The following is a 23899-nucleotide window of genomic DNA, read 5'->3' as shown; positions in this document are numbered from 1 at the left end:
CGATCAATTTAAAAATGAGACAGCCTGTGCTTCACCTTCACAGGCATTGGTCCCAGAAAACAGGCAAAGATTATTTTCTACCCTGTGGTTTCTTAGACAAAGTCTATCCTTTCAGCTGTATGTGCCAATTCAATTGCTAAAAACCAAGGGCATAGGTAGAAAGAGGGATGGTGTCCTGCAGGCAGAGTTTAGGAGCTAAGAAAGAAACTAGCAAGCAGGGCCTCAATGGTAGTAATCTCCAGATTACTCCCGGTAGCAAGTGAGTATAGAAATAGGCGGACAGAGCAGATGAATGCATGGTTGGAGAGATGGTGCACAAGGGAGGGCTTCAGATTCCTGGGACATTGGGATCGGTTCTGGGGGAGATGGGACCTGCAAAGGCTGCGCAGGTTGCACCTGAACAGAACCGGGACCAATATCCTTGTGGGGTTATTTGCTAGTGCTATTGGGGAGGGTTTAAACTAACTTGGCAGGGGTGTGGGAACAAGGAGGTAATATTAGAAAGGAAAGCCAAGGTGCACAGAGAATTGGGAGAGACAGATAGCACCAGAATAGAAAATAGTAAGGCATTAGCTGGAGTCAGTTTAACAGGGAATGTAATAGGTCTAAATTAAGTTTACTGTGCATGCGTATGAATGCGCGGAGTGCGGTATATAAGGATGGTGAGCTGCAGGTGCAGATAGCCACGTGGAAATATGATGAGTGGTGATAACAGAGACCTGGCTCAAAAAAGGGCAGGACTGGATACTAAATATTCCTGAATACAAGATGTTCAGGAACGATAGGGAAGGAAGGAAAGGAAGAGGGGTAGATATATTGATTAAGGAGAACATGACTGTGCGAAAGAGAGAGGATGTCCTAGAGGTGTCAAGGACAAAATCTATTTGGTTAGAGCTAAGAAACAATAGAGGTACCATTACATTGCTGGGGAGATAGTTTGGGTACAGTACCTTCCTACGAGGGGGAAAAAAAGTAGGGCTAACAGATCCAGAGTTCCCTGGATGATGAAAGAGATATACAGTAAGATGTAGCAGAAAAAGGGTGCACGTGACAGATGTCAGGTGGATAATACAGATGAGAACCAGGCTGAATATAGAAGGTTCAGAGGTGAAGTGATAAAACAAATAAGAGAAGCAAAGACAGATTATGAGAAGAGACTTGTGGCTAACATAAAAGAGAATCTCAAAGTCCTCTGCAGGCATACAAATAGCCAAACGGTGGTAAAAGGAGGAATGGGGCCAATTAGAGACCTAATAGGGGATTTACACATGGAGGCAGAGGGCATGGCTGAATTATTAAATGAGTACTTTGCATCTGTCTTTACCAAAGAAGATGCTGCCAAAGTCCTGGTGAAAGAGGAAGTAATTGAGACACTGGATGGGCTAACAATTGATTCAGAGGAAGTATCAGTTTAAGCTGGCTGTACTTCAAGTTGATTAATCACCAGGATCAGATGAGATGCATCCAAGGATACTTAGGGAAGTAAGGGTAGAAATTTCTGAATCACTGACCATAATCTTCTAATCCTCCTTAGATATAGCTGTTGTACCAGGGGACTGGAGAATTGTAAATGTTACAGCCTTGTTCAAAAAAGGGTGTAGGGATAAGCCCAGCAAATACAGGCCAGTCAGTCTAACCTCGGTGGTGGGAAAGCTTTTAGAAACGATAAATCGGGACAAAATTAATAGTCATTTGGACAAATGTGGATCAGCTAAGGAAAGCCAGTATGGATTTGTTAAGGTCAAATTGTGTTTAACTAACTTGCTAGAGTTTTTTGATAAGGTGACAGAGAGGGCTGATGAGGGTAATGTGGTTGATGTAGTGTACATGGACTTCCAAAAGGCATTTGATAAAGTGCCACATAACAGGCTTGCCAGCAAAGTTAGAGCCAATGGAACAAAAGGGCCAGTAGCAGCACAAGTACAAAATTGGCTGAGTGACAGGGAACAAAGGGCTGGAGGAAGATATATAGTGGGGTCCCCCAGTGGTTAATGTTAGGACCACTGTTTCTCTTGATATATATTAATGACCTAGACTCGAGTGGGCACAGCACAATTTCAAAATTTGCAGATGACACAAAACTTGGAAGTATTGAAAAATGTGAGGAGGACTTCAAGAGGACATAGACAGGCTGGTGGAATGAACGGACAAGTGGAAGATGAAATTTAATGCAGAAAGGTGTGGAGTGATTCATTTTGGCAGAAAGAACGAGGAGAGGCAGTATAAATTAAGGGGTACAATTCTAAGCTGGTGCAGGAGCAGAGGGACCTGAGGGTATATGTGCACAAACCACTGAAGGTTGCAGGGCAGATTTTGAAAGTGGTTAATAAAGCATACTGGATCCCGGGCTTTATAAACAGGGGCATAGAGTATAAAAACAAGAAAGTTATGATAAACCTGTATAAAACGCTGGCTCGGCCTCAACTGCAGTATTGTGTCCAATTCTGGGCACCACACTTCAGGAAGGATGTGAAGGCATTAGTGAGGGTGTAGAAAAGATTCACAAGAATGTTTCCAGGGATGAGGAACTTCAGTTACATGGATAGGCAGGAGAAGCTGGGGCCATTCTCCTTGGAGAAGAGAAGATTAAGAGGAGATTTGATACAGGTGTTCAAAAGCATGAGGGGTCCAGATAGAGTAGATGGGGAGAAATGGTTGCCCTTGGGCGGAAGGCTCTAGAACCAGAGGATACCTATAAAGGGGACTGGCAAATGATGCAACAGCAACATGAGGCAAAACTTTTTAACGTAACAAGTGGCTAGGTTCTGGAATGCAGTCCCAGAGAGTGTGGTGGAGGCAGATTCAATCAAGGCCTTTAGAAGAGAACTGGATAATTGAAGAGAAAAAAAATTGCAGGGCTATGGGGCAAAGGCAGGCAAGTGGGACTAGGCGAGTTGCTGTTGCAGAGAGCTGGCACAGACATGACAGGCTGAATGGCTTCCTTCTGTGCTTTCCATTTTATGATTCCAGGTTTTCTGTGCCTCCAGGAGCTGGTCTCAGGACCCAATAAAAGTAGGTCTCAGATGTTGTCCGAAGCATGAAGGTCACTAAGAATTTTGTTGGAGTGCAATGATGCCGGGAATATGTGTCACTGGCAACACACTACCATTATAACTTTACCTTTATGCTAAAGCAGCTTCAAACTCAATGCAATATAACCAAAGGTAAATTTTACGCATGACTATGTTCTTGAGGATAAGTAGACAACCTTTTACACTGAATAAAAATGGTAAGTTCACTGCATCTAGATCATTTACAAGCAAGATCAAAGTTGAGACAATTTATATAAAGTTTTGAAGAGTAAGACTTTCTATTTAATGGGCATAAATATTATAAAAAGTTATCTAATTATGCTTGTGTTAGATTGAGGTGAAATAATTATAGAAATACACCTATCAAGCTTTCTTTTTCTGTAGCAAAAAGAGTGAATGCCAATTTCTATTTAGACATAAATATGTTGAGCTGTAGTGACATTTGAGCTCACAAAAAAAGAGACATAGATGGAAGGATGCCAACCAGTGACATTTGGCAAGTTACCCCAGTAATTTTCATCTCATGCTCAATCATTGTCATACTTCAGTTACATATCATATTTGATTTATTGTATAAGCAAGGTCAGTTGTTTTGTATGAGAATAAAAGTAGCATTTAAACTGCAAATCTGATCTTTGAATCTGAAAAGTTAATGGTTCCATGTCTCAACTAAGATCGTTTCATCTGAATTACTTCAAAACAAATAGTGAATAACTTAAATTAACAGTCAGAGATACATACCAAAATGCCAAGTAAGCATGTTGTGCACTGAAAAGTGCCAGTTACAGAAATAAATCTCCACCTTTGAAGGAGATATATCCATGACAACAGGTCAGAGGTAGAATACCAGAAAAACTTTCCGTGAAGAAGTGCATCTTGACATTAACAGCCTGGTTCTAATTTTAAGGTTATGCCCCCATGTTTTGGACTCGTCCACCAGAGAAAATAGTTTCTCTCTATCCATCCTATCATCTCCTTTATTCATCTCAAACACCTCAATTAGATCACCTCTTAATCTTCCATATGTAAGAGAATACAAGCCTAGTCTACGCAACCTCTTCTCATAAATTAACTCTTTTAGCTGAAGTATCAATCTGATAAATCTGTGCTGCAGCCATCCCGAGGCTAGCATATCCTTGTAAGTGATATCACAGTTAGGGAATAAAGACAAAGATTATACTTGTTTTGGTGGATTGAGAAACATCTCACTATTCAATAAAATTTAAAAGGAAATCAAGCAGCAAAGATGGATTTCAAAATATAGATGGAAGCTTAAGAATTTTTAAAATCTCGGCCAGTAAGGGCTGTGTGGTGCTGATATGTCAGAATAGATAACACAAAGCATAAATGTTCACATTGTCCAGAAATTATATAGAGAGAGCTATGAAAAATTACTTGGTCATTGGCACCACGTTACAAGTTACAAATCAATTTAGTTCCCATCAACTATTAAAACTGATTTCTACATTTATCATTTTAATCATTTGCCTAAAGTATAAACAGAGCTCAGTACAATTCAATGGGACAAGCTTTTTTGTGGAGATATACTTCTGACATTATCAAACCTCAAAATACATGACACCTTGATTTTATTCAATATTTCAAAAGATTAATTTATGGTGACAAGATATTGCAGCTGTTTATCAATTTCTACATAGATACACTGAGGATATTCAGCCTTTCTAAATCAGCCATCAAGTGCTGTCTTACCACATTGTCTGTCCTCTTTGACGTTGTAGAAGTTGCTGTATTATGATTTTTTCCTTGAATCTTCAATTTCCGAGCTTCCTCCAATTGAGCCTTAAGTTTGGATGCCAGTTCCTTAAATACCAAAATTAAATGTGTACTGATTAAAAAACCCAGTGTATAAGCTATTCCAAATGACCAGACAGACTATAACACACTTACAAAAATGTTCAAGATGACATCATAGGGAATGCCCATAAAAGCATTTACATTGATGCTGTTGGCACTATATTGCAATTTTACTAAGTATTGACTTCCCATTCATATTACATTTGATATCTAACTTTTATCACTTTAATAATCCACCTACAATGTAGTATAAACAGAATACAATATGGACAAGTTCAATCTATGGTATGAGCTGAGGTGGCTGGCAGTAGGGGCACCAAAATTGGCGGCACAGTGGCTAGCAGCGCAGCCTCACAGCTCCAGGGACCCGGGTTCAATTCTGGGTACTGCCTGTGTGGAGTTTGCAAGTTCTCCCTGTGACCGCGTGGGTTTTCACCGGGTGCTCCGGTTTCCTCCCACCGCCAAAGATTTGCAGGTGATAGGTAAATTGGCCATTGTAAATTGCCCCGAGTGTAGGTATGTGGTAGGGAATATGGGATTACTGTAGGGTTAGTATAAATGGGTGGTTCTTGGTCGGCACAGACTCGGTGGGCCGAAGGACCTGTTTCAGTGCTGTATCTCTAAATAAATTTTTTTCTAAATTCACCTCAGCACCTATAGGCTAGGGAAGGCCACATTTCCAGGTCCTGATCACTATCCACTGACCCATGCTGGAAAGAGCATTTATGTGGGCTTTCAGTAAGGACAGATGTGACATCCACTACAGATGCATAGCCCATTGACATGTTTCCAGTCCTTAAGCCAATTTTTTATCCAATTGGACACCAACCCTCCTATTTCATGAACCTCAATTTTTTTAACCAGCCTTTTACGTGGTACCTTATCAAATGCTTTCTAAAAATCTATGTAAACAACATCCACCACATTCCCTTCATTAACCTTCTCTGTTACTTCATCAAAAAATTCAATTACTTTTGTCAAGCATGATCTACCTTTTACAAATCTGTTCTGGCTATCCTTAATTAACTCAAACCTCTCCAAGTGTCTGTTGATTTCTTTCCTAATTATTATTTCTAAAACCTTACCCACCACTGATGTTAAATTAACTGGCCTTTAATTGCTAGGACTGTCCTTAAACCCTTTCTTGAATATGGGGGTTATATTTGCTACTCTTCAATCCTCTGGCACCTCCCCTGTATCCAGGGAAGATTGGAAGATTACGGCAAGCCCTTCTGCTATTTCCATCCCCACTTCCTTTAGCAACCTGAGATGCAAGCCATTCAGACCACTTGACTTATCTACCCTAAAGCAAAGCCAGCCTTTTTAGTGCCTCCCCCTTCTCAATTTTTACGCTTTCCATTGCCTCTACTCTCTCCGCTTCTAATATTTGTCAGATTCCACTTTCTTAGAGAACATTGATACAAAGTACTCATTAAGTATATTATCCTTGTCTTGCACCTCTTCAGCATATGCTACCCTCTTTGTCCTTAATAGGCCCCACTCCATCTCTTACTACCTGTTTACTATTTACGTGCTGGTAGAAGATTTTTGGGTTCCCTTTATGTTGACTGCCATTCTATTCTCATATTCTCTCTTTGCCGGTCCTATTTTCCTCTTCACCTCCCCTCTCAACTTACTGTGTATGACCTGGCTCTCACTAAGAATCCACCTGACATGCATCATGCACACTTTTTTTTGTTTCTTCATAATCTCTATTTCCCTGGTCATCCAAGGCGCCCTGTTTTGGTTCCTTTATCTTTTTGCCCTTGTTGGAATGTTCCTAGCCTGTACCTGATGCAGCTATTCCTTAAAGATACACGACATGCTAGACCCCCACCTGCCAAGAATGAGACACGCCAATTTTGTCATGAACATTGATTTTTAACTGTTGTTGGAGCAAGGAAATGACTTGTTAAGCAGATCAGCCGTGGCTGGAAAAAAACATTTACATACTAACAGACATCGAAGGTGAGGAAGCGCATTCCAGGGCCTGCTGAGGAGGATACAATCCACAAGGGCCAGGACTGGTTAGACCAGCTGGTCACATGACTACCTGGCTATTCTAGGGTTTTCCTTTGAACTGGCCACAGAGAGTTGGAAGGCAGAGTGTCCATTTGCTCCTGGACTGAGAACATCTCTCCTGTCTGCTCCCATCTCTTCCTCACAAACCTCTGAACCAACTGAAGACACATGAACCCTAAGAGAGAAAAGTCTCCTACAGTGAACAACGTTTAAGAAGAATACTTGGGCCCCAACAAAAAGATCAACCTACAATCAAGGACTCTGCAGTGAGCTCGAAGAACCGTAACAAAAACTCTTCAGATATTGCCTCAAACTTTTCCACTTTATTTCTTCTGCTCTTTTCTGTCTCTTGCATGAGTGCATCACGTATGCATGCTAGCGTGGGCATGTCGTGTATCCGTAGGCGTCAACTGAATTAGAGTTTAAGCTCAAGTTTAATAAAATTTCACTCTTCTTCTTTAAACCTAAGAAAGCCTGTTTGTGCTGGTTTCTTTGCCTCATAATTGAAAAGCGGTGAACAAGGATTCACCAAGGGGGAGCTAAAAACACTGTGTTTAAAAATAAAACCCTGTTACAGTAAGGCCAGGTGAAGGCTGAAAGGGAACCATAGACTTCTTTCTCACCTGGTCGTAACAATAACCCATTGTTCCGATACAGCTCTCCCTCTCAGTCTTTGGTTCCATTTTACCCTAGCTAGATCCCTTCTCATTGCGTTGATTATTTAGATTCATTATATATAAATTCAATATACATAAATAATACATGTTTCATCATTTATCCTTTACTTACAATATCTATACAAAGACTTTAACCATAGAGGTTTAGAATAGTAATTTAGATGAAATATTGCACTGCTAAAATTTCTCACACCACAAGTGCCAATGATACTATTAAATTACTTAATTAAACAATTTGTTTGACTTACCTCTGCTGACGACAATTAAGATAAATTCTAGATGTACTTTAGAAACAGACTTTGAATATATTTCACAAAATGTAAGCCTAAACAATAATGCACCATAGTAAAATAATGATCCTTCTTTCTCACATTGCATGGGTTCTTGGTGACTATCTTATATTAATAGCCTCTAGTTATGCCCTTCCCCACAAGAGGAAACACTGTCTCTGCATCCACTCTATCACAACCTTTCATAATTTTAAGGACCTCTATTAGGTCACCCCTCCGCTGCCTTTTTTCAAGAGAAAAGAGACAGAGCCTGTCAATCCTTTCCTGACATGTACAACACGAATTTCTGGTATCACCATTGTAAATCTTCTCTGCACCCTCTCCAGTGCCTCTATATCCTTTCTATGATATGGCAATCAGAACTACACACAGTACTCGAAGTGTGGTCTAACCAAGATTCAATATAGGTTTAGCATAACATCCCTACTTTCCAATTCTATCTCCCTAGAAATAAAGCCTAGTGCTTTTTTTGTGGCCTTGCTAACCTATGGCACAACTTTTACTGATTGGTGTATTTGTACTCCAAGATCCCTTTGTTCCTCTACCCACCTAGACTTGTAACTTGCAAGTAATGTGACCTCCCTATTCTTCCTACCAAAATGTACTACCTCACATTTATCCACATTGACCTTCATTTGCCAATTATTTTCCCTTTCTGCAAGTATATTAATGTCCTCCTGTAACTTGTTGTATTCTCCTCAGTATTTACTATCCCCCTCAATTTGGTGTCATCAGCAAATTTAGAAATTGTGTTTTTGATTCCAAAGTCCAGATCGTTAATGTGAATTGTGAACAGCAGTGGTCCCAGCACTGATCCTTGTGGAACAGCACTTCCCACCTTCTTCCACTCAGAATACCTACCCTTTACTCCTACTCTCTGCTTTCTGTCTTGAAGCCAGTTCGGATCCATTCTGCTACTTGTCCCCTGACTCCGCATTCTCTGACTTTATTCATTAGTATATTATGGGGCACCGTATCGAAGGCCTTTTGAAAATCCAGATAAATTACAACTACTTTGTTACCTCCTCAAAAAATTCAATAAAGGTTGGTCAAGCAAGATTTTCCTTTGTGAAATCCATGCTGACTATTCATTATTATATTTTTCATTTCTAGATGTACTTCCTTTCTCTGCTTCAATAGGGATTCCATTATTCTTCCTACCACCGATGTCAAGCTGACTGGTCTATAATGCCCAGGGCATGTTCTGTCCCCTTCTTAAATTGAGGAATTACATTCACTATCCACCAGTCTCTTGGCACTACATCTTTTGCTAACGAATTATTAAATATGTGTAGTAATGCCTCTGCTATCTCTTCCCTAGTTTCTTTTAAAATATGTGGATGCAATCCATCCAGACCAGGGAGCTTTATCCTCTTTGAGTTTGATTAGTTTATTCAATACATCCCCTTCTTTTGATTTTAAATGCACTTATCTCATTGCACATCTCATCATTCAATGTAATGTCAACTGTTCTATCTCCCTAGTAAACACCGAAGCAAAATTATTTAATATTTCTGCTGTCTCTCTATTGTGACCTATGGTATAATCCTGTCTATCCGTTAATGGTCCTATTCCCATTATTGATGTGCCTGTAAAATATTTTACTACTTTGTTTTATGTTCCTTGATAATTTAACTTCATAGTTCCTTTTTGCCCTCCTAATGGTTTTTTTGAGTTATCTCTTTGTATTATCTCATCTCTTTGTATTCTCTCGTACCATGCACTCCTCTGCCGTCTATGTATGTAATCTATGCCTCTTTCCTAATCTTCGGTTGTTCCCATATGTCTTTATTCATCCATGCAGTCTCACTACTGTTCAGTTTGCTCTTTCATTTTAGCGGAATAGATTTTCCTGCACTCTGTTGAACACTGTTTTAAATGTTTCCCTTTGTTGTTTGTTGTCTGGTTCCTCCCAACAGGTTCCCTGTTTTATTACGGACACTGTGTGCACAGCTTTTCAGACATTTTAACTGATTTTTAATAGGATTTCCTCTCACTTTATGTTTAACTATCTTTTTAAACTCCTGATCTATAACTTGATTCATTCCCTTGCCATCAATGTACTCCCTTACTGTTCTGATGAAACGTCACTGATCTGAAACGTTAACTCTGTTTCTGTCCACAGTTGCTGCCAGACCTGCTGAGTAGACCCGCATTTTCTGTTTTTATTCCTCCCTTACTTTATTCTTTCCTATGCTCTCCTTCCCTGTTTTGTTTACATTTAGGCTGCTTAAGTTTCCTGTAGATCCCTCCCCCCATCTTACTAGTTTAAAGCCTTTGTCATCGCCCTATTTACTCTTTCTGCTGAGACCTCACAGCTGTGAACACATACAAAAGCCTGCTGGACATTATAGGGATTACCTTCAAAAGCTTAAGACAGACATGGGACAATAAGGTAGGCAAGGATATTGACAACATTCTCTGGAAATGAAATACATCTGCATAAACAGAAGTTCATTGTAGAGAAAATTGAGAGCCAGATTTATGGTTCTTACCGAAACAAAAAGGCTAGTTTTAAATTGTGGCAGAGAGAAGAAATGTGCTCGTGATGTGGAGTGCTACAGCCTTTCTTCGAAATGAATACTAAACATCTTAATCCCTAGTAAAATGACAATTCACAGAAACAAGAAAATATCAGTTTAACAGGTTAGTTATATTGATTGTAAGGATTGCCAGTGACTGAGATGGATTTGACGAAATAATTATTTAAAAATGCACTTGGCTCGAGGGTTTTTATATTCATATATGATTGCAATGCTTCCCTGGCCAAATCAATAAATATGCATGGAAATAAAAGTTTAATTTAAAAACTCAATAAGGACTGTTGAGGATCTCCAAATGGGACTGTGAGTAAAACTCCTTACTTCATTGACTTTAAGATACTGTGCAGTATCTCAATTAAACATAGAATCATAACCAAAATTTGATGGTAGCTATAAATGGTTTGCTTATGCTAAAGCATTTTAATGTCAGTATTCTGAACACCTAACAACACTGGCTTTGTCAAGACAAGTTAGTTATATCAACTATTCTAAATCTTACCAAGTTTCCCATCAGCTCTGCTTTGATGATCTTTGCTCCCAGTTTATTCATCTCTTCCTCACTGAGGGGTTGTAGAGATTCTTCTCTTGCAGCAAGAGATCTGACTGGAATAGCAGCACCGCTTCATGGAAGAAAGGGGTAAACCCCATAGAAAGGAAGTGTAAGTAACTGTTTTCCAAATTCACTACCAAAGACCTGCAAAGTTTCACAGGTTTTGTGCTCCTTTCACAATTTTAAAAAGGGAAAAATATTGCTGGATTTATGAATTAGGCACTATTAAGTTGCTTACTATGCAATCTTTTATGTTAACAGTATTTTTATATTACTTTTTATAAAATTCAGCAAAATCACATCAGAAAATACTAAACAAAGTGTTAACAGCGATTGCAAAACTTAATGAACTCGTCCAGCTTGGTGGGACTGCACTCACCCGATTCCATTCTTATCTATCTAATCTTAGCCAGTGAATCACCTGAAATGGCTTCTCTTCCCAATCCTGCACTGCCATCTCTGGTGTGCTCCAAGGATCTATCCTTGGCCTGCTTCTATTTCTCATCTACATGGTGTTCCTCAGCAACATCACCTGAAAACACATCAGTTTCTATATGTACGTTGACAACAGCCAGCTCTACCACATCACCATCTTTCTCAATCCCTCCGCCATCTCTAAATTGTCACACTGCTTGTCCGACATCCAGTACTTGATGAGCAGAAATTTCCTCCAACTAAATATTGTGTAAATCACTGTGTTCTGTCCCTGTCCCAAGCTTTGTTCCATAGCCACTGACTCCATCCCTCTCCCTGGCAACTCTCTGAAGCTGACCCAGACTGTTCACAACCTTGGTGTAATACCTGACCCTAAGATGAGCTTCCAACCACATATCTGGGCCATCACCAAGACTGCCTATTTCTACGCCTAACATCTCCCGACTCTGCCCCTGTCTCAGCTCATCTGCTGCTAAAACCCTCATCCATGCCTTTGTTACCTCTGAACTTGACAATCTCAACATACTCCTGGTGGCCTCCCACTTCCTACCCGCTGTAAACCTGAAGTCATCCAAAACTCTACTGCCCATGTTCTTGCTTGCACCAAGTTCTGTTCACCGATTACCCCTCTGCTCACTGAACTACAACAGCTCCCAGTTAATCATCACCTTGATTTTAAAATTCTCACCCTTATTTCAAATCCCTCCATGGCCTCACTCCTCCCTATCTCCACTGTTTGTCCCAGCCCCACAACCCTCCAAGATATCTTGCTCTTCTAATTCTAGGCTCCTTGAACATCACCAATTTTAATCGCTCCACCTTTGGTGGTTATGTCCTCTGCTGCTAAGGCCCTAAACCTCTCTGCCCCTCTACCTCGCTTTCCTCCTTTAAGACACTGAACACAAGAAATAGGAGCAGGAGACCTTATGGCACATCGAGCCTGCTCCGCCATTCAATATGATCATGGCTGATCTTGGGCTTCAATTCCACTTTCCTGCCTGCTCCCCATCTCCCTTGATTCACTGTGAGACCAAAAATCTATCTATCCCAGCCTTAAATGTATTCAGTGATGGAACATTCACAAACCTCTGGGGTAGAGCATTCCAAAGATTCACAACCCTTTGAGTGAAGTAATTTCTCCTCATCTCAGTCTTGAATGATTGACCCCTTATCCTGAGACTGTCCCCGTGTTCTAGATTCTCTGACCAGTGGGAACAATCTCTCAGCTCCTCTTTGACTGAGCTTTTGGTCATCTACCCGAATAGCTCTTTATGTGGCTCAGTGTCAAATTTTGTTTTATAATTATCCTGTGAAGCACCATGGGACATTTTATTATATTAAAGGAGCTATCTAAAATACAAGTTGTTGTTGCAAACACGACTTCTCTTTCAAAGAGTTAGCACAAGAAAGGCAGGCTGAAACTCCTCCTTCTGTGTTGTAAGTTTCCAGGAACCCATGAATCTAACTGATATTTTACATGGGCCGTAATTAAAAATTGCATTCTTCTAGCATGATAATTTTAAAAAAAGAATTATTTCATTATTTGACTCAATCAAAAGTAATCTCTAGGAGGCCATATAACCATCATACTTTTAAACCAGTATTTTCATGTTTATATGAATGATTTCTACAGCTTTTTAATCACATTATGAAATAACAGGATATAAATATTTAACAAATTAATCTAATTTAGCACTGGCATTAGCCAGTTTTAAAATTTATCTAAAACAGCAGGCAGAAGAGTTTCAAACGAACATGCTAAGCATTTGCACAATATTATATCTCAGCACTCATTTTAGGTCCAAGTCTGCTTACATATGCATCTTTTCAACAAATCAGTGCGATATTATCTTCTCTTTTTCACTTAGTAATATAAAACATTTGACTTAAACACCTACATCTGAAGATGCCTTGCATAGTTCTCAACTTTTCTTTCACATTTAGCAAGTATCATTTTAGAAATTTTATGAGACCATGGTAAACTCTGTACACTTACACTGGCAAATGGAATTTTTTGCTCCAGTCAAGTAGTAAAAAGAACTGATTTCATAAATTACATTGCTTTATTCATCTCAAAACCTTCAGCTACATTAAGTTATCTCTAAATGATTTAACATACCAAAGTGTGGTTGCTTTGAGAGTAGGATTTCAACATTGATGCAAAGGTCAATAGAAACATGTTTGCGCTTTCCCCCCACAACCCCATATCCTGCCTTTAATAACCACCCAAACTACAGAAATCATAGACTGGAGGACTGAATATTTTGTAAGTATTCTGATCAGCTAATATCAGTAACAACAGGGGACAGATGAACGTTTAACAGACTGGTTTGCCTTTTATATGGTACTGCACTTCATACAATACATTCTTGGTACATTCCAGTGATTTATTGAAAGGAGAGTCCATAAAAGCCGAACAGAAATGGTTTCACTTTTCAAAACCTCCTGCTTAATACTAGTATAGTATACATTATAGTACTTACATGTTTTTCAACCTACATACAATGGATTTTACACAACCCCACACTGCAAGTTCACATGAGGCTGCAAATTGTTTTTTTATTCATTCATGGGATGTGGGTGTTGCTGGCTAGGCCAGCATTTATTGCCCATCCCTAATTGCCCTCGAGAAGGTGGTGGTGAGCTGCCTTCTTGAACCGCTGCAGTCCATCTGGGGTGGCTAAATCCACAGTGTTGTTAGGAAGGGAGTTCCAAAATTTTGACCCAGCGACAGTGAAGGAACGGCGATATAGTTCCAAGTCAGGATGGTGTGCGGCTTGGAGGGGAACATGCAGGTCGTAGCGCTCCCATGCATCTGCTGCCCTTGTCCTTGTAAGTTGTAGAGGTCACGGATTTGGAAGGTGTGCTTGCAACAACTTGTATTTTAGATAGCACCTTTAATATAATAAACTGTCCCATGATGCTTCACAGGAGCATTACAAAACAAGTTCCAAGTCAGGATGGTGTGTGACTTGGAGGGGAACTTGCAGGTGGTGGTGTTCTCATGCATTTGCTGCCCTTGTCCATCTAGTTGGTAGAGGTTGCAGGTTTGGAAGATGCTGTCAAAGGAGCCTTGGTGCGTTGCTGCAGTGCATCTTGTAGATAGTACACACTGCTGCCACTGTGCGTCGGTGGTGGAGGGAGTGAATGTTTGTGGATGGGGTGCCAATCAAGCGGGCTTGCTTTGTCCTGGATGGTGTCGAGCTTCTTGAGCGTTTTTGGAGCTGCACCCATCCAGGCAAGTGGAGAGTATTCCATCACACTCCTGACTTGTGCATTGTAGATGGTGGACAGGCTTTGGGGAGTCAGGAGATGAGTTACTTGCCGCAGGATTCCTAGCCTCAGACCTGCTCTTGTAGCCACGGTATTTATATGGCTACTCCAGTTCAGTTTCTGGTCAATGGTCGACCCTAGGATGTTGATAGTAAGGGATTCAGCAATGATAATGCCATTGAATATCAAGGGGAGATGGTTAGATTCTCTCTTGTTGGAGATGGTCATTGCCTGGCACTTGTGTGGCGCAAATGTTACTTGCCGCTTATCAGCCCAAGCCTGGATACTGTCCAGGTTTTGCTGCATTTCTACACAGACTGCTTCAGTATCTGAGGAATCGCAAATGGCGCTGAACATTGTGCAATCATCAGTGAACATCCCCACTTCTGACCTTATGACTGAAGGAAGGTCATTGATGAAGCAGCTGAAGATGGTTGGGCCTAGGACACTACCACGAATAACTCCAGCAGTGATGTCCTGGAACTCAGATGATTGACCACCAGCAACCAAAACCATCTACCTTTGTGATAGGCATGACTCCAACCAGCAGAGCGTTTTCCCCCGATTCTCATGGACTTCAGTTTTGCTGGGGCTCCTTGATGCCATACTCGGTCAAATGCTGCCTTGATGTCAAGGGCAGTCACTCTCACCTCACCTCTTGATATGCAGCTCTTTTGTCCACGTTTGAACCAAGGCTGTAACGAGGCAAGGAGCTGAGTGGCCCTGGCGGAACCTTCCATCACTTTATTGATGATTGAGAGTAGGCTGATGGGGCAGTAATTGGCCGGGTTGGACTTGTCATGCTGTTTGTGTACAGGACATACCTGGGCAATTTTCCACATGTCAGGGTAGATGCCAGTGTTGCAGCTGTACTGGAACAGCTTGGTTAGGAGCGTGGCAAATTCTGGAGCACAGGTCTTCAGTACTATTGCCGGAATATTGTCAGGGCCCATAGCCTCTGCAGTATCCAGTGCCTTCAGTCGTTTCTTAATATCACGCGGAGTGAATCGAATTGGCTGACGCCTGGCATCTGTGATGCTGGGGACTTCAGGACGAGGCCAAGATGGGTCATCAACTCGGCACTTCTGGCTGAAGATGGATGCAAGTGCTTCAGCCTTATCTTTCACACTGATGTGCTGGGTTCCCTCATCATTGAGGATGGGGATATTTGTGGAGCCACCTCCTCCACTTAGTTGTTTAATTGTCCACCACCATTCACGGCTGGATGTGGCAGGACTGCAGAGCTTAGATCTGATCTGTTGGTTATGGGATTGCTTTGCTATGTCTATCACATGCTGCTAACGCAGTTAGGCACGCAGGTAGTCCCGTGTTGTAGCTTCACCAGGTTGACACCTGATTTTGAGGTGTTCCTGGTGCTGCTCCTGGCATGCCCTTCTGCACTCTTCATTGAACCAGGGTTGGTCTGCTGGCTTGATGGTAATGGTAGAGTAGAGAATATGCCGGGCCATGAAGTTACAGATTGTGGTTGAGTACAATTCTGCTGCTGCTGATGGCGCACAGCACCTCATCGATGCCCAGTTTTGCATTGCTAGATCTGTTCGAAATCTTTCCCTTTTGTACAGTGGTAGTGCCACACAACACAATGGAGGGTATCCTCAATGTGAAGGTAGGACTTCGTCTCCACAAGTACAGTGTGGTGGTCACTCCTACCAATACGGTCATGGACAGATGCATCTGCGGCAGGCAGATTGGTGAGGACGAGGTCAAGTATGTTTTTCCCTCTTGTTGGTTCCCTCACCACCTGCCACATACCCAGTCTAGCAGCTATGTCCTTTAGGGTTCGGACAGCTCGGTCAGTAGTGGTGCTACCGGGCCACTCTTGGTGATGGACATTGAAGTTCCCCCACCCAGAGTACATTCTGTGCCCTTGCCACCCTCAGTGCTTCCTCCAAGTGGTGGAAACACAGGAGTGTAAATGGCAATTAGAGACTCATTACCAACAGTTGCTGTTTGAAAAAATGGGAGTGATAGTTATGATCTGAAATTGTTGAACTCAATCTTAAGTCTGAAAGGCTGCAAAGTTCCTAATAGAAAGCTGAGGTGCAGTTCTTCAACCTTCCATTGAACTTCAACTGAACAGTACAGGAGGCCAAGGACAGAGAGTTCAGAGTGGGAGTCGGGCAGTGAATTAAAATGACATGCTGTTGGAAGCTCAATGTCACGTTTAAGGGCTGAACCAAGGTGTTCTGCAAGGCGATCACCCAGTCTGCGTTTGGTCTCTCTAATGTAGAGGAGACCACATCATGAGCAACAAACACAGTAAACAAAACTGAAAGTACAAGTAAATTGCTGCTTTATCTGAAAAGTGTATTTTGGGGTCCTGGATGGTGGGAAGAGAGGAGGAAAAAGGGTGTTGCATCTCCAAAGCTTGCTCAGGAAGGTGTCATGGGAAAAGGTGGGGGTGATTAAAAAGTGGGCCAAGGTGTTGCAGAGGGAATAGTCCTTTCGGAATCCTGCAAAGGAGGGAAAGATGTGTTTGGTGGTGGCATCTCACTGCAGGTAGTGGAAATGGTGGAGGATGATCCATTGAATGTGGAGTCTGGTGGGGTGAAAGGTGAGGACAAGAGTAACTCTATTGTGGAGGGAGGAGAAGGTTGAGGGCATTGTCAATCATGGTGCAGGGAAATCCTTGATTGTGGAAAAAAAATATCAGAAGCACTGGTATGGAATGTGGCAGGATCAAAACAGATGCAACAAAGATGGAGGAAGTGGGAGCATGGCATAAATTCCTTACCGGAAGCGGGGCAGAAGGAAGTGTAGTCACGGTAACTGTGGGAGTCAGTGGGCATATATTAGATGTTCGCCAATAGCCCATCCCCAGAAATGGAAATAGAGAGGTTGAGGAAGAGAAGGAAGAGTCGGAGATGGACCATGTGAACGCGAGGAAAGGATGGAAATTGGAAGCAAGGTTGATGGGAGTAGGACACAGCATCAATATACTAGAAAACAAGGTGAGGGAGGGGCTGGTAATGGGCCAAGTAAAGAAACAAAAAGATGGGTCTAGAGGAGGTGTAATGGTAATAGTGAAATCATTATCAACAGCTGCTGTCTGAAAAAAATTGGGAGCAGTGTTGCATTAAATAACACATAGGATATACAGCACAGAAACAGGCCAATTGGCCCAACCAGTCCATTTATGCTCCATTCGAACCTCATCTATTTCCCCATCTAACTCTATCAGTATAACCTTCTATTCCCTTCTTCCTCATACGCTTACCTAACCTCTTAAGTGCATCTATACCATTCACTTCAACTACTCCTTGTGGCAGTAAGTTCCACATTCTCACCACTCTCTGGGGAAAGAATTTTTTTCCTGAATTTCCTAGTTGATTTCTTGATGACTATCTTATATTGAAGGCCTCTAGTTTTGTTCTTCACCACAAATGGATACATTCTCTCCTTGTCTATCAAAACCTTTCGGAATTTTAAAGACCTCTATTAGGTCACCTTCTCTTTTCAAGCAAAAAGAGACCCAATTTGCTCATCCCCTCCTGATAGGTATACCCATTAAATTCATGTTTATGATCTGAAGTTGTTGATCTCAATATCGAGTCCGGTAGGCTGTAAAATACCTAATTGAAAAATATGGTGCTTTTTTTTTTGTTTTTGTTGAACTTCATTAGAACAGTGTCGGAGCCAAGGGCAGAGAGGTCAGACTGGGGCAGAGAATTCAAATGACAGGTGACCGGAAGCTCATGGTCATGCTTCCACTGCTTTGTCGAACAGAGTCCCACCCAGGGCCCATCCACCGCCACCCTCCACCACTTTGCTGAACAACAATTTATATTGCACAACTTCTCTTTTGACTCTGCCCACTTCCAACAAATAAAAGGTAGTGCTTGAAACCTGCTACATTTCTAACTTTTCCAGCTCTGATGGAAGGTCATCGACCTGAAACATCAAATTGTTTTTCTCTCCACAGATGCTGCCTGACCTGCTCAGTATTTCTAGCATTTTCTGATTTTTATTTTACAAGTAAGGATTGAAATGGTTTCAGCTATATTGTGCAGTTCTGTTGTTATAGACTATTTGGAGCGATTCATGTTAATGGCACAAATCTGGCAACATTAATCCTAGGATAGAGATTGTAGGGACAAAAGGAAATGTCACATTAACTTTATGTCTGGTCTCTGATGGAGTTGGTCTAGGAATTCAATGCAATATTTTTCCCGTGATGGGATTATTGCATTCACTTCTTACAGAATCATAGAATGGCATAGCACAGGAGGCGGCCATTTGGTCTTTTGAGCAATCCAGTTAGCCCCACTCCCTGGCTCATTGCCCATGTCCCTACAATTATTTGTCCAAGTAAGTATCCAATTCCTTTTTGGAAGCTACTATTGAATCTGTTTCCACCACCCTATCAGACAATATTTTCTGAATCCTAACCATTCATTGCATAAACAAGCTATTCGTCATGTAGTCTCTGGTTCTTTTGCCAATCACCTTAAATCCGTGCCCTCTAGTTATTGACCCTTCAGCCATTGGAAACAGGCTCTACTACAGCAACTTTCCTTTATCTCATAAAACATCCCAACGTGTTTCATGGGAGCATTATAAAACAAAATTTGACACTGAGCCACACAGAGAGATACTAGTGTAGATGACCAAGAGATTGGTCAATGAGATAGGTGTTAAGACGTGTCTTACAGGAGGAAAGAAGTGGGAATAAATTCCAGAGCTTAGGACCTTAGCATCTGAAGGCATAGCCATCAATGATGGAGCAATTAAACTCAGGATGCTGAAGAGGCCAGAATTAGAGGAGCACGGATATCTTGGAGGGCTGTTGGGAGGTTACAGAGATAGAGAGGGGCGAGGTCATGGAGGGTTTCTAAAACAAGGAACGTTAAAATCAAGGTGTTGCTTCACCAGAGCCAATGTAAGCTAGCGAGCACAGGAGTGAAGCGTGAACAGAACTTGGTGCGAGTTAAGACAGAGGCAGCAGAGCTTTGACTGAGCTCAAGTTTACCCTGGCTAGGAATCCTTTGGAATAGTCAAGTCTAGCGGTAACAAAGATATGGATGAGGGTTTTAGCAACATATGAGCGGAGGTGGGGGGAGTGGGGTGAATTGTGTGATGTGATGGAGTGAAAATAGGCAGTCTTAGTAATGGCAGGGATATGTGGTCAGAAGCTCATCGCGGGTCAAATATGACACCAAGTTTATGCTATCTAAACATCTCTATTAAATCTCTTCTTAGCCTTCTCTGCTTTTCAGAGAACAACCCCACCTTCTCTAGTCTACCCACGTAATGTGGGATATTTTTGTTCTACATTGCTAACACATTTTTAGATCACTCACAATCCTCAAATGTTTACTTTCCTCAGTTTTATTAGTTGAAAATGTGATAGAATGTCTAGTTGATATTTAGATCTAATAAGTATCTAGACTTTTTTCAAAACCTTTTGAATAGTTTAAAGTCCTTTCATCTTTCACAGCAGAGACATATTTGCATAAACTTATTTTGTAAATTTCTAACACTGAATAGTAGATCATTTTAGCTTTTATGATTTCAATTTGTATTTGAGGGGTTTTGTTCCATTACTAAGATCAAACCTGTGAACAGTTCACTTACCGCAAAGGTCAGCCCCCTCTTCAACCCCAATTTTCTACCCTTTCTGAAACAGTGACCTATGTTGCAGTACCAAGTGCTTATTCTTCATGTCTTGAGCCTAAGCAGCAAATGCTGTTTTGCTACTCAACCATTGGGAGGGCAAATGATAGCAGAACCTGATCCTGACCTCATCTAATGTCTGGACAAGCAAAAATGCTTGTTCTTTCACACTCACAACTGTGTGCTTCCCTGTCTGTCAAAACAAGAAAGAAGAGACTGAGAGCAAGTGAGATGTGGAGAACATAAAACAGCAGCAACAGAAGACAGTGGGAAGGAAATAAATGAGAAATGATGGAAAACAGTGTGTGTGTGAATGATAGAAGGGAAGAAATGAAGCAGAGCGAAAATATAAGTGGAGGAGGAGACACATGGATGGCATTGATAGCGAGAAAAAAAGTGAAGGCATTGAGACAGAAATGTAGAAAACAAAAATGAGGAAGAGATAAACACACTCGGAAAAGGAAATAAAAACAAATAAGCAAAGGATACAAAAAAGAGATTCTTTTTGCAAACTTAGCAATATCAATATCCATAGAGTTGACAGGGATGCGGAGAACCTGTAGTTGAGAATCATCCCACAAAGGGTTCAGGACTTATAAATTAGAATTATTTTTATGACAGTGGGTTTTGGCGACATTAATTATTCAGGATGGACATGGGGTTCAAGCAAACTGTAAAGGTGAGCTTTAAAATATGGGATCAAAATACTTCCTCCCAAATATCAGGATTTTGCTCCAACTAAATAAATGCGGTATCCCAAACTCTCTTGTCCACTAGCCAATATTTTGGTTTTTCACCAGTGCTGCAGATTAAGCTAGAATTCCAGCTGAACCTGCTCCAACCCCTTTACAAATATTCCTGGACTAGCCCTTCACCTTAGTGGAAATTCGGAAGGCATCACAATTCTCTCAGTTCACTTTTAGGTAGGCCAATTTTGGTCTTCAAATTATTTATTCACATGATTTTAAAATTCTGATCTGTTGCCATTTTAAGTGTGCCATGAATGGCAACACAGCTTTGGAGGGCACCATCAAGGCTGTGCTATGCCAAATTAGCCTAATCTGGACTTCAACTCCTCCACTCCTTCAGCCTTAGCTCTGCCCTTGTTTTGGCCTAATTTCTGAACCACCTATGTTGTTGCAACTTTCCAACAGCCTTTTTCATCTCAAACTTCAACCCTGTATGTGTTGGTTTTCACTTTATTGCCTAGCTTAACCCATAAGACATGCATACATGGATAAAGAAACATTTGTGAAAGTCACACAAGGACAGACAGCAGAGATTGGACAGAGAGGGCAAGGGAGACTTACAGAAAGATTTTGGACAGATTTTTATAAGAATTGGAGGAAAGTAGCAAGCCAAAAAGAGCTGCAGAGAACATTTGAGAAGTCAAGCCTCAAAGTGGGAAACACATAGATTAACGTCTTGGCTGTAATGTGGAGAGGTGGCGCAAAGGTAGGTGATGTTTTGATGATGAAACGCAGCTGTTTTGATGATTGAGTAGAAATGAGTAAAGAAACTCGGGTCAGGATCAAGCAGTATGCAAGATTCTAGCCCAAAATGGCAATCAGGAAACTTTAAGGAGTCAAGAGAAGAGGTCTAATTTTGTACTAGATGTTTGCTAATACATATTGACAGATAATCAACAAGAACTTGCACATTTATAGAGCCTTCAACATAGTAAAACATCCCAAGTGCTCACAGAAGTGTCAAACAAAATTTAATACCAAACCACATAAGGAGATGTTATGACAGATGACCAAGAGCTTGGCGTTGCTGGACCGGGAGCCAATGTAGGTCAGCAAACAGTGGGGTGATGAATGTGAGTTAGGACATGGACAGCAGAGTTTTGGATAATCTCAAGTTTATGGAGGGTGCAAGGTAGAAGGCTAACCAGAAGACTATTGGAATAGTTGAGTCCAGAGGTAACAAAGCCCTGGATGAGGATTTCAGCAGATGAGCTGAGGCATGGGCGGAGATGGGCAATTATTAGGCAGCAAGCAAATTGCAATCTCTTAACTTTAAAGGTAACAATGTTTCTTCTGTGCAGGTCTGGCAGCATCTGTGGAAAGAGAAGCAGAGCTAACGTTTCGGGTCAGTGACCCGAAACATTAGCTCTGCTTCTCTTTCCACAGATGCTGCCAGACCTGCTGAGTGGTTCCAGCATTTCTTGTTTTTATTTCAGATTTCCAGCATCCGTGGTATTTTGCTTTTATTTTAATGTTTCTTCTGTTTCTGACACTAAATTATGTCAATAACCTATTCAGGTGATTATGTAAACAATTTAACAACTTGCTAAATGAAAAATTTAAGCAAGTAGATACCTTTCTCTGACAAACTTGTGAAAATAGCTACAATATTACTAACATGCCTTTGTCTATTATATCTTCAATGAAATTCCTGAGCTTTTACTAAATGCCTTAGGCTTCAGCTTTCACAATTAATGTAGGAACTGCTAATTGGTCTTGTACATTTGGGACAAACAGAAGCCTTTGTTCAACATTATTCATTACCAACAATTTCACTCTAGGTCCTTTGGGCAACAATCTCCAATTCCAGTTGAGGTCATTAGTCCTGATGTGCAGACTGGACTGTGCTATAGCAATTGGTAATAAAACAGCAGTGTTCAAAGGCTAAGAAACTACACAGAATCTGATGTGCTAACCAGTTTTATAAAGTAACCCTCAGGTCATCAGCTTAATTACAGTTGAGACTGATGCCATTTAATTTGTGAGTGACAGGTTGGTACATGAAGATTCATGTCCCCATTATAATTACAACAGTCTTTGAATAAAGTCAAGGACAGCTTTGTCAGTATAACACTAGAAGGAGGTCAAAAACTACTGTAAATTGAATGTAAGATTACTGAAAACAACATATGACATAAGCTGTAAACTGAAGATAAAGAACAGCTGCTTTTTTTCGTAATTCCATTATGCAAGTGGAGATTTGTAAAGAAAAAGCGTATTTAACATTTATGCTTATTTTTTTTTTAAAAGAGATATCCCTTATTAGTGTATTATTAAATGGGATTTAGAGAATAAAACATTACCCAAGATTTATGGTGGCAAAGTGGTGACTGCAGCAGTGTGAAATGCAGCATCAACACACTGTGCATTGCAATGAGGATGTCACAAATGAAAGTGGGGAAAGTCACACTGGTGATGCATAAATTACAGAGCAGGGGAGAAACCATTAGAATTTAATTTGATGAATAATATATAAATGTAAATAGTTAAAAAATATAATCCATGAATACATATTTAAAGCCATATAACCTGCAACTTAAAAAATTATACTTCACTCAAAACTATCATCTGAAAGTTCTGGAATTAAATAATTTTTTTTGAGGAGATTGTATGCTTCAAATTTTATGTTTTATTCATATGCAAATTACCAGGTTTTGCTAATAGTCTTGGCAGAACTCAAAATGAGAAAAGATTAAGCACTGCACATCAGCTGTATTCCAAAGATAAGAGTTCCTTTTTAAAAGAACATTTAATTGCCATAGAAAATTAAATTGTTCAGAGATCCTTCAGTAATAATTCATTCATAGTCCATGATCAATGTCAACAATAGTAATATATAGCCCTGTAGTACAAATATATCCTACGGTGACCATATCTTA

The 23899-nt window shown here is 40.7% G+C and overlaps 1 protein-coding gene across 3 annotated transcripts in view; it reads right to left on the bottom strand.

Annotated features, from left to right (window-relative positions):
* Positions 1-23899, bottom strand: part of cwf19l2 (CWF19 like cell cycle control factor 2) — a 231319-nt gene that overhangs the window by 61716 nt on the left and 145704 nt on the right. For all 3 annotated transcript variants that reach the window (XM_068033738.1, XM_068033739.1, XM_068033741.1), the window contains exons 9-10: positions 10879-10999; positions 4743-4853 (exon numbers count right to left, since the gene is read on the bottom strand). In XM_068033738.1, the coding sequence (XP_067889839.1) occupies positions 4743-4853; positions 10879-10999 (232 nt within the window). The remainder of the gene's footprint in view (positions 1-4742; positions 4854-10878; positions 11000-23899) is intronic.

Source organism: Heterodontus francisci, chromosome 6 (assembly GCF_036365525.1).
Source record: "Heterodontus francisci isolate sHetFra1 chromosome 6, sHetFra1.hap1, whole genome shotgun sequence".
Taxonomy (NCBI): Eukaryota; Metazoa; Chordata; class Chondrichthyes; order Heterodontiformes; family Heterodontidae; genus Heterodontus; species Heterodontus francisci.
Note: the sequence above shows the minus strand (reverse complement) of the source record. Positions and strands in the feature narration are given on the sequence as shown.